Source organism: Corapipo altera, unplaced genomic scaffold (genome assembly GCF_003945725.1).
Source record: "Corapipo altera isolate COAL_440 unplaced genomic scaffold, ASM394572v1 46, whole genome shotgun sequence".
Classification (NCBI taxonomy): domain Eukaryota; kingdom Metazoa; phylum Chordata; class Aves; order Passeriformes; family Pipridae; genus Corapipo; species Corapipo altera.
In genome coordinates, this window is record NW_020884883.1 from 10,812,430 (window position 1) to 10,824,494 (window position 12,065).

At 42.8% G+C, this 12,065-nt stretch overlaps 1 protein-coding gene across 1 annotated transcript; it reads left to right on the forward strand.

The window, feature by feature from the left end:
• The first annotated feature begins 4,991 nt into the window (after positions 1-4,991).
• On the forward strand, positions 4,992-10,417 carry FAM84A (family with sequence similarity 84 member A). The gene is made up of 2 exons (XM_027641116.1): positions 4,992-5,120; positions 5,718-10,417. The coding sequence occupies exon 2, from the start codon at positions 5,755-5,757 to the stop codon at positions 6,607-6,609; it is 855 nt and encodes a 284-aa protein (XP_027496917.1). The 5' UTR covers positions 4,992-5,120; positions 5,718-5,754; the 3' UTR covers positions 6,610-10,417.
• The last annotated feature ends 1,648 nt before the right edge of the window (positions 10,418-12,065 follow it).

Consider the following 12,065-nt stretch of genomic DNA (forward strand, 5'->3'; position numbering starts at 1 on the left):
TTCTCACCCCTCCCCTATAAAAAAACCCCTATGCATTCACTTCAGTTTCCATTTAGTGTAGACAGACAGACATCTAAATGAAAATCTAGTCCCTCAGTTATCTTTCTTTTATACTCCAGTGTATGAATATGATGCCACTGTCAGGGCTCCAGCAAAATCTACAAGCTCTTCCCTCACTTCCTTGGAGTTTGCTACCTGTTCAAGATCAGCTCCAATAAGATGAAGCTTCGATAAGATGTCCAGGAGAAAAGCAAATTTAATGAGGAAGAGCTTTGAGAAGGCTTGGATGGGGCTCCAGCATCGGGCCAGGCTGCCTGAGTTGGGATGGCCTTGCATGACTGCCATGACCTCCCCTGGCTTGGCCTCAGCTGGTCCTTTGCCAGGGCAGGGGGGGCTACACTTGGGGGAGGGGGCACCTCCAGCTCCCCAGACTCTTCCCCTATCCAGCACCCTGCCCAGCTACTCCCTGAGAACTTTAAGCAATGAGGCTTCCCCAGGAGCTGGGTAGAGTCTAAACAGGGTCAGGTCAGAGGTCCAAGGACGACTGAAGTATTATTCATACTATTAATTGGCCAGCATGGCCTTTGGAAAAGCTTTGGCATGGGTCAGATATTATTCTTCCATACATTTTAGGGATTAAAATGAATTAGGAATAATCCCTAAGAGGCAGTTTGGACACAGCTATTTGGTTGCGGAGTTTAGAAAGTCCAGATGGACAATTATATGGTTATACTGGACCTCAGGGCCAGAGAATTTTACTTACAAGTGACCCTGTGAATGCGAGAACCATAAAATCACCAGAAGCAAATAGAAGAGCAGAAAAGAGGCAACAGGAAAAACTGACCACAATTATCTTCTTGAGTGAGTTAGCCACCATGGGATAAAAATGGCAAAAGCTGTCCAAGGCTCATGACCAAAATCACAGAATCACAGAATGGGTAAGTTTGGAAAGGACCAGTGTGGGTCATCTAGTCCAACCTCCCTGCTGAAGCAGGGTCATCCTAGAGCACATTCCACAGGACTGAGTTCAGACGGTTCTTGAATATCTCCGCTGAGGGAGACTCCAAAACTTCTCTAGGCAGCTGGTTCCAATGCTCAGGCACTCACACATTAAAGTTCTTCCTCATGTTCTGGTGGAAATTCTTGTATATTCGTTTCTGCCTGTTGCCTCTTGTCCTATCGTTTGGTACCACTGAGAAAAGCCTGGTTCCATCCTCTTGACACCCTCCCTTCACATATTTGAGGTCTCCCATAATAGTCTCAAGGTCAATAGGCCCATCTCTCTCAACCTATCCAAAATCTCATGACTCTCCCAGACTAGTCAGATGGAGAAACTGTACTTAGTCGTGCAGTGTGCCTGCTGCTGTATGGTTAGCAGGGCACATGTTTACCCAACAGCAGGGCCCATGTTTATCCACAGTATGTCAGATCAGAACATTTAGTCCTGCATGGTACGTGGACAACATGTATGCAAAGCTGTTTGCAAAAAGTGAGTAACTCTATGATTTACTTTTGTTGTGGTCCAGATCACAGGTTCCTCAAAGGACCAGTATCCTATGTCTCTGAGGCCTTAGGTACACTGAGACGGTAATAAAGGTATATGAACAGGAGAAATCTATATGGAGTATGTACATATGGATACAAATGGAGCCACTTTAGAGAATTTCACGTGAAGAGGATGTTTCCTGGTACCCTTTATGTCTGGGTGCCTATGGGCAGTCCAAACCGCAAGCTGAAACAGAGAAGAGCTTCCAGACATTTGAGATTCAACATTAACAGAATCGTAATGGGCTGATTTCAACAATCTAAACTTTATAACAGATAGGAAAGTTCCCCCCCTTATCATCACTTATTTTATCTCTGGTTGTTTTTTTCAAACATATTTCCCTAAACTTTTCTGCACAAAATGTTCTTCACTCATTAAAATCAATGGTGGTTTCAGCTCCACTTTTAGCAACAGGGGTCCAAAGCTCCCTCAGCTCAAGGCAGGATGATAAGAACATTTAAAAAAAAATATTTAAAAAAATAAGCTACTGGGTATCTATTTTGTTACATATTTTAAGAGTTTTTCACTGTATTAAATTAAACATAAATGCAACAGTGACAAAATGCCAAGGATGGAAAAAGGCACAAAAAGAAAAAATAGCAATAGAAAAATGTAAATTCACTCCCTCAGAGTAGACCAGGACAGAACCAGAGATATTATCAGGTTTCTTTCCCTTGCTCAGAATGCAGAAAAAATTGTTAGGGTTAGTAACAACGAACTAGGGTTAGTAGCATCACAATTCCCATGTCCTGGTGCAAGGAGAGATTATGACTCTGGTTAATGAGGCTGAAGCTGGTCAATGGGAGTGTGAACAGTGATGCTACACTGCCAATGCCATCATCTAATAAGACCCCATGAGCTCCCTGAAGTTAAACGTCTAAAGGAGATGATAAACCTATTAACCAAATTAGTTCAGGCAAAACAAACATCCCCAGTAGTGTCCTTTAGTCACAGCTATATATAAGTATGCTTATAAGTTTGGGGGTTTGCTGGTTTGTTGGTTGATGTGTTTTCTGGGGTTTTTTAAGGCAACATCTTTCCATGTATTAATTCAAAACTGTGATTGAAGAGAAACTGAGGGGAAAGTTCTTCTAGAGGGATGGAGGTAGAGCATGAAGAGAACGGAAATGAAATGAGAAAATGGGTGTTGGAGTTCTGTTGAATAGAGGTCATGGAGAGATATGGATTGTAATGGATTGTAAGTGCTTCAGCAAGAGACATAACACCCTCATTGATCAGACCTGCAAAACCAGAGAAGACCCCCCAAAAATAGTTAAAATTTGGCAGGAATTATTCCACCTTGTTAGAAGTGCAGAGCCTTTCTTATACCCAGACTCCATCCTTCTGCACCTGCAGTTTGCTGAAGCAGTCTGTTCTCCGCTATTTTGCATGGAAAGGATGAAATAATGTTTTGTTTGTTTAGAACTATCTAAAAATTACTCCATATAGCCTTGATGATTGGCAAACGTGGGAAGTGCAAACTGTGCGAGTGCAACCTAAAAAGATGCAGACTTTAAACAGAAAAATGTAAAGTGTTTAGAAAACAGAAACTGTTGATGAAGGTCTATGGAAAATGGCTTTCAATTTGGACTAGCTTTAACAATGAAGCGCATGAACAGTTATCAAAAAAAGTCAAAATATTTAAACACTGTTTTGCAGTCTTAACTCTAAACCTATTAGAGTGTTTTCATAATTTAATTTAAAATGTTGCAGTTGAGGAAGGTCATGCTGTAAAAGAACATATAATTTCTGACAATCATTAGAAAAGTATTTACACAAATCCAGAGATAAATAACATCTGTTATACTTAGTCCTGTGAAAGTGTAAAACATATATTTTAGAAAACAATTTTTTCTTTTTTTTTTTTTTTTTCAAATTAACTTTCTAGTTTTACAGACCCTGAATGCTACATTCTTAACTGCTGTAAATCAGCTTAACTCCTGTGAGTCTCTGGCCATAGCTCCAGGTATATGAGACATGGGAAGCTTGTAACCATCAACAGATTAGTATGATTGCCACAGTGAAAAAAATAACCGATGCCAGTCTTTGAATGCCACTAAACACACCCTTTCTTCTCTTCCATTTATGATGTGATACCTTTGCATATGTTAAAAAAAATATGAGAACAATTCTTCTATATTTGAATGTCTACAGAAAAGGGTCATTTTTCCAAGAAACTCAGTATTTGATCCATATGAACGTAGTTATACAGCTTGTACCCTGAGAAACTGAAATTCACTATATTTATTTAAGGATGTACTTCTCTCTATCACAAGAATAAAGTGATGGCATTATTGTTCTCAGTTAATTAAACCTGAAGACTGGGAAAAGGACAGCAGTGAAGAGAGATATTATCTACTGACACACTGAAAGCAGAAATACTTATGTCTAGATGACAAAACTATTTCCACTGTGAAGAAAGTAGTAGATTTACTTCTAGCTAAAAATGGTACTTTAATATGATTCACATCTGAGCCAAAGAACGTCATTACATTTTTTTCATGAAGTGTCTTAAAATATTTAAATTCTCACTTTTCAGAAGTTCGCATGGTTAGAGCAGAAGACTAAGAAGTCGGAAGAACCAGGTTACAATCCCATCTTTGACACAACCTCATGGGAAAAGGCTTTCTGAGTTCCATTTCCATAATGTGCAAAATTAGATGGTTAAGTGTGCATTGTTATTGGCTACTACAGATGATGGATTTTAGATTTCATACATTTTCAGAAGGAATGGACTGCTACTGTCAGTCTAATATTTTACTTAAACCATAGCATGTCTGAGGACACACGTCCTCAGTCACATCTGAGGACAACCCACAAGTGCTACTTCATTAAGATGTGGAAAGACAGAGTCATTTCACCTAATGCCAACCATCAAACATTCTGACTTCACATCTAGGCGATGGCAAGAGACAATGGCAAGGCACCTCCTTAAGGCAATTCCTAAAACAGGAGGCACAACAGGCAACAGGAACAGCCCTCTGGAAATGCTTGTCTCTCCTCACGAAAGGGAAACCCAGGCTATCAGCTTAGACCGCACAGGCACAACCTGAGATCGCTGAAGTGAGGTGAGAGGGAACCCACGTCCAGCCTCGAGGGACGGAACAACTCTTGGCCGCGCGTGTCCCACCTGCTGAACCTGGGCGGGCTAGCTGGCTAAAAACGACTTTTTTTTTATTATTTCTTTTTATTTCCTCTGGTGCAGGGGGTTAGCTTTGCAGCGGCTTCGCGAGGTGGTCTAACGCGCTTTCCCCGGCAGGTCCCCCCTGAGCAGCCCCGGGGCAGCCGCGGGTCGGGGTCCGGGGTCCGGGGCCCGGCGGAGCCGTGAGGCGACCCAACCCCAACAGCGCGGGGCGCGGCGCGGCCAATGAGCGGGGCCGGGGCGGGCTCGGCAGCGGCGCCGCCGCTACTTAGGGCCGCCGGAGGGGCCGGGCCGCCCAGAGCGGCGCGGGCGGAGGAGCCGGGCGGCGGCAGCAGCGGCGAGGAGGACAGAGCTGGCTTCCTTCTGCGGCGCCCATGGGGACAGGACGACTTTAAAGGAGTTTGGGGGGGTTCTGGCGCTGGGCGACCACGGGTACGGAGCGGGACGGGAAGGACCCCTCGGGTGTGGGAGGGTGCCGCTCTCCTGCGGTTTTCCTGTTCTTTGCCGGGTCCCGGGCGGGCTGTGGGGAGCGGGCAGGCAGGGCTACCAGCCCCGGGGGCTCCTCCAGCCGCCTCCCCGTAAGCAGCACGGCTCGGCTCGGCTGTGCTAGCGGAAGGGAGGGCTTGGGACCCTCCGGCCAGACCCTCCTGGAGCCCTCTCCCCTCGCAGGGGGAGAGCAGACTCCCGGGGCAGCTCGGTCCCACCGCCCAGCGCTGGCGGACGGCAGGAGCCTCCTCCTCTCCCGGCGCTAGGAACCAGGCGCTCCAGTACCGTGGGGAGAGCGCCGGGGAGTCGGGGCTGTGCCCTGCCCCGCACCCCGGGGGCAGGGGAAGGATCCTCACTGGAAGTTTATCCCTTGCACAGAGGGGAGGGAAGCAGTGGGGGAGGGATGGGGGCTTAGGCGGAATCGCTGAAGTCTTTTGTATGTGCCTTGATTTATTTTTTTTTTCTTTCGTTCTTTCTTCCCTTCGCTTGCACTCTCCTTCCCATCTCTTGTTCTCTGTCTGTGCCCACCCCACCCTCCTTCAGATCCGGCGATTCCTGCCCTCGCCTCGCCCCGTCATTGATGGGAAATCAACTGGATCGCATCACCCACCTGAATTACAGCGAGCTGCCGACCGGGGACCCCTCGGGGATCGAGAAGGACGAGCTACGCGTCGGGGTGGCTTACTTCTTTTCGGATGAGGAGGAGGACCTGGACGAGCGAGGCCAGCCAGACAAGTACGGCGTGAAGGGCTCCGGCAGCCCTGGCCAGGAGACGCCCACCCACCCCCTCCACCACCAGCTGGTGCTGAACGAGACCCAGTTCTCCGCTTTCCGCGGCCAGGAATGCATCTTCTCCAAGGTCAGCAGCGGCCCCCAGGCTGGGGACCTCAGCGTCTACTCGGTGTCAGCCCTGCCTGCCCTCTGCAAGCCGGGGGACCTGCTGGAGCTGCTCTACCTGGGGCCGTCGGAGCACCCGCCGCCGCACTGGGCGGTGTACGTGGGCGGCGGGCAGATCATCCACCTGCACCAGGGTCAGATCCGCCAGGACAGCTTGTACGAGGCGGCCGCGGGCAACGTGGGCCGGGTGGTGAATAGCTGGTACCGCTTCCGCCCGCTGGTGGCGGAGCTGGTGGTGCAGAACGCCTGCGGGCACCTGGGCTTAAAAAGCGACGAGATCTGCTGGACTAACTCCGAGAGCTTCGCCGCCTGGTGCCGCTTCGGGAAACGGGAGTTCAAAGCCGGGGGGGAGCTGCAGGCGGCTGCCGGCACCCAGCACCAGCAGCAGTACTATCTCAAGATCCACTTGGCAGAGAACAAGGTGCACACGGTGAGGTTCCACAGCCTGGAGGATCTAATACGCGAGAAGCGCAGGATCGATGCCAGTGGCAAACTGAGGGTGATCAAAGACCTGGCTATAGTGGATGGGAAAGAATAGGGAGGAGTAGGAGTACATGGCTATCTTCTTTCTGCCCTGCCCGCGAAGACCAGCCTGCCACAGAGACAGGAGGCTACACCTTCCTTCCGTGGGACACGACTGGAAGCAGGATCCATGGCAACATTCCAAAAAAACCAGCATTCTTTACACCCATAGCCAGTATTTTGTTTGGCTTTTAATAGCATTAATGCTGAAAGAGCGAGAGGGAGGAAGAAAAGGGGGGAGGTGCAGGAAGGCTGTTCTCAGAATATGTGGACAAAGTCTCTCCTGTTGATCGATGTTGACCATTCTAGCAACATGCCAATAAAATTTCAAATTGAAATTTCTTTAATTTTTATTTCATGGCTTTAATCCATGATAAGTTTTAAACATCTGGGACTGTGGATGTGGATCTAGCTTAATGAGATTCTAGCTAATACTTGCCTTGCAGTCAACCAAAAGTATCAGTCATACTTTGCTAACTGGGAGAGGAAGGGGGTGTTTGGGTAGGGGATAAATGCCTGTTTGTTTTGTTTCGTAACATGTTGCTTCAGCCTGTAGCTGCAATCCAAATGTTGTCCCAGCCAACTCTGGCAAGTAATTTATGGGGAAAATACTTTCATATTTCTGGTTGAAATCTATCACATTTAAAATATTTGCCTTTGCTTTCTGTTTGCAGCTCCCTGCTAAATGTCATCATAATGCTTTTTCCACCTCTTCCCTTCTCCCATCCTTCCTGCCGTTTTTCTTCTGAAAAAAAAAAGTTTTTGAGCAGCAGTTTTCCTCAAACTAAATTCATTGGTTAAAAGAAGTGGTGTATTTTGGAAAACAGTATACTCTGTGTTGCTCCTCAGAGATCCAACCTCTAGGATCTCGTGCTTGAGCTGTGGATTTGTATCGCTGTAGTGATTCTCACTGCACCACTGCTTCAATACCTCTTCATGCACAGGTCAACAGAATCCTGCAAGAAACAAATAATTTTGAATTCTGCATGTTGCCTCTTTGAAACAGCAATTTATTATATATTTACAATTCCACTTAAAGAAAGTGGATGTAATGTGGCCAGGTTCATCTTGCATTTCAAATTCCCAGCAACTAAAAATTCTGTTCAGTGTAAGTTTAGAAATCCACAGCAGCATTTGAAAGATGCCTTTCAATGTGATGTGAGCAATGCCTTGTCTGTATTTCAGATCCTGTTCACTCATTGCTTAATTCTAAGTTTTGAATTGAAAGATCAGAGAATTAAATATATAAATCTTTAAAAAATTCAAACAAGTATACTGGGGCATTTCTTTTTATTATTATTCTGAGCTGCATACAACTTGTAATGAGCATTTTGTCTTTGCATGTTTCAATGCTGGAAAGAAAATACATTTGTTTTTGTCTTCTCTTCCCACATCAATGTCAGACAACAGAAGAGAAGTAATACCCCTCTTTTGTATCTACGATACACTCCACCCCCTATCAATGTACTGTGTCCTTTTTTTTTTTTTAATTAAACAATGTCATAAGCAGCCTTGTTGCAACAGTAACTTCATTTCTACAAACATTTGCCTCCCATAGCTGAAGCTGTGAGGGTGGAGTGTACTTCCTTGTAATAAAAGTGTCAACATAAATATCTTTATTAAAAAAAAAAAAAAAAAACAAACCAAACACAAATCCCCCAAACCTCTACCCTCAAAACTGTACCCTCTCAGTGAAGGTCATCTAACTGGCTTTGTACTTTCTGATACACTTGGCAAAGTTATGTGGTAATAGCCAGTGTTACTCTTATCCCCTCCCCTAAAATACCTTGTTTCGTACAGTATAGGGTAAAAATGTGAGTTGTAATTACTGTTGAAATAACCTCAAACCACAGGATACCTTTTAATAAATGTGTAATGTTTTGGCTTTATACAGGCAATAGTTGCTGTTTGATGATGATAGCTTTTCCCATAACAGGAACAGAATCTGCTACATAGTAGTTGTGTATCTTAATTATTTTACTCCATTTGATCTCCTAAATTATCCGTTAGAACCTATATTATCCCTATACCACTTGGTGGGAGTGCTTTGGTATTGTGGAAAAGCACTGGCTTTACAACAAGGCACTTACAAAAAATTAAAAAGTAGTAGGAGAAGGAAAGGTGGGCAAAAGCAATTTATTCTAATTTTTCCTTATAAAAATTATGCTTTAGAGATATGAGGCTGTAAAAGTCAGGGAGAATGACATGAAGAGGGAATAAGTAACAGAATGTTAATGAATGAAGGCAAGAAGAACGAAGGAGAGTCACGGTGTTATTGTTGATTCTTTTTCTTCAAATTGCTGTTAGATTAATAGCATAACAGTAGACAGAGGTTCCTTACAGGAATAGCATTGTACATCCTCACTAGTGAGAATTTAAAACATACTGGCTTTAAACTTTTCACTGTGCTTTTTGAATACTCTGTCACTCTACTAAACCATTTTAACTCTGGATTTTTTTTATAAGGATTTACTAACCTGGTTCATAAACATGACAATTTTCCTTGTTTTACCTAGCTAGATGTAGAATGGTATTTTATAGTATATAAAAGAAGTGATACGAACTAGTGTATGCTTATTTATTCAAAAACTGTCAGAAGTCTTTGACATAACTTCAAATTTGTATAGATAAAAGTACAACAATATAAGGCTTTAGTCCTTTGCATAAGGACTGTTGAAAATATATTGGAAATAGTCACAGATGGTATTAACCTAAGATATAGTATTACCATGACTATGTTCAGGTAACAGTCTAATTAACAACAGGGGTACGCATACACTTTCTTTTGTTGTTTTTTTTCTTGCTAGATTTCAGTCCGGAGCTATTGACAGCAATCTGGTCCTGATTCATAGTCCATTGAAGTTAATGGAAAGGCTTTTGCTGGCTTCAGTGAGCTTTGGATCAGGTTGTAAGAGGTGGATAAAATTTTTGGACCTTGACGAAGAGTGAAATTTAAGATGACACTTCAGAGATCAGAAGGGCCACCTTTCTGAGGAGGGAGACAGGGGACACAGGCAACACTGAGAAAACAAGGGACGAAAACAGACTAGCTCTGAAACAAGCAGTGTTAACCTGAGATGGCAGTAGGGAATCTGTGTAAAAAACTGAGTGAAAAGCAGCTATAAAAAGTTGTTCAATGCCTTGAAACAAGAAATGGAAGGCTGGGGAGCAGTTAGCTGCAAGAAAGCCAATGATGTGAATGACTGACAGGTAAAAAATGTAATTGATTATACTCATCTTTCAGGATCAGTGGCCTGCTGGAGTTAACATTTCCATTTCCAGCAGTAAAGATATTGACAAATTGTATTATATCTATGGAATCTGTTTGCATTCTTCAGTCTAGCTACCTAGGGTAAATATTTACATCTCATTCATTGCTCTTGAAGTACTGACTTGTAATGTGACAGCAGTGTCAGGATACTTTGCATGTCTTTCTTCTGTGTCACGTTTCAAGCTTTCTGTTAGTTCTTTGGGTAACAGTTCTATACAATTTTGCTTAGATACAACTTTTTTTCTCTTTTCAAAATGCAATCTTTTGAATAGCTTTGAGACTAATGTTTTATTGAAAATTCAGTTCATGTCCTCTTGAAACATAGAGAACCTTTGTGAAATGTTTCCCTGTCATGACCAAAATGCTTACGGTTTGTTGACTGCGTCTTGGGAGAGGGCTGTAAGGATGGGTGGCAAAATAGGTTTTACCACTGTCAAATTTTGTCTCCATCTCCATCTTATGTTTCCAGATTACTTTGTTTTCATTTGTTAGAATTCTTTTTTCCTTCCAAGTCTTATGGTTGTATAAAATTAAAACAAACAAACAAAAAAACCCCAAAACCCCTCATAGCATAAATTTTATGGCAATATGCTATTGATCTGTATAGTGGATTTCAGGTTAAAAGAAGATGCAACAAGACATGGCTCTTGGTTTGTGGTAGAGTGTGAACAGTCTTAATTATACTGCCTCATTTCACTTAAGTGTCTTTCATATTCAGGTAAGTAATGTGCAAAACTCTGCCAGAGTTTACAGACCTGTTTATCCAATGTATTGAACATCTGTAACTCCAGGCAATGTTGGCTGGAGTTGAAGGCACACTGTATCTCACTCAAGACACATAGCATCTTGTGGGATCAGGTACCTCAGCCTGCCCAGTTCCTCACCCTCTGTCTGCACCTACAGAGGAAGTAGCAGTCTGGGGTAGCTGCTACTCTTTTCAGGATTAGCTATTTTCTATGAAAGATTTCTATTAGAGCAGCTTGTGGACAGTGTTCTTCCCATAATTATACTTGGATGTGACTAAAAAGTTTTATATTTTGCTGCTTATGGTGTGAAGACTGTGCTTTCTGCTTTAGAACCCAGGAGAAAGATGGAAGTGCCAGTACCAAAGAATTAACCCAGAAATATGTAAGGAGGTGTGACTGGGCTACCATGCTGAGGGCAGATTCACTGCAGAATTAGGGTTTAAAGGATAATAATATATGACTACAGTGTGATCAAGTGCTGCTCTTAGTTCAAGTGTCAGTGTTTCCATGGCAGGTCTGGAATTTATTTGCTGACTTAATTATTATGAAATTTTTAACTTTTCTGTACTTTGATTTCAAATTTGACATGTAAAGCTGCCCTATGTTCATGGATCCTCTGACACAATGTATTTTTTTTTCTGTCAGGTTTTTTTTACAGTTTTATTGTCAAAGAAAGTAATGAATACTGGAATCAAGTACTTACTGCTTGTAAATCAAAAAGAGAGTAGTGTAGATGTTACGTTGAAAAAAGGGAATGAACTAAGAATCTTCTGTTACTGGGCATATCCATGGATTTGTTTTAGGTTATATAGATATAATCTATACAGATGTAAACTGCCAGTGCTGTATTTTTTAAAGTGGTTGTGGCTTTCTGCATTATCTCTTTTGCAAAATAGTGTTATCTTGTCTAAATAATCCAAATCTCTAGTTAAATTCTATTTTTTTATATTGAAATGGTGTTGAAATTAGCAGTGACTTTATCCATATTTACCATTGAGAAGTAAACTAGAATTTTTTTCCTAGGGAATTTATAATTGAGGAACTAGTAATATGCACTTTCATTTCTTAATTTTGAATATTTTGTGAGCAAAATGTATCTCTCCTTGAAAATGTGTAGAGGAACTATAGTACTTCCATTAACAGAGGCCATTCAGATTTAAAATATGCCTTTATATTTTTTTTTTTCATATTTTTATTATGGGGCCTTGGGGCATTTCTGATTCTGCAGATGATCCATGTATGTAAAACTGTTTGCAGGATCAAAGATCTATCCCCTTCATGGGGCATTTACTTTGGGCTAAAATCAAGGAGTAGGACTAGTGAGGATCAAGGCCTCAGCAGCAACCTCCTATAGAATTTAATGGAAGGCTCCTGTGTGATGTCTACCAGAAGGGCCTTAATTATGTTTTCTTACTTGTACATATAGTAATCATCTATGCAAATTGGCATTTTCCC

Bases quoted from the DNA above. Each gene is read 5' to 3' on its own strand.
- FAM84A (XM_027641116.1), top strand. From the start codon at position 5,755: ATGGGAAATCAACTGGATCGCATCACCCACCTGAATTACAGCGAGCTG.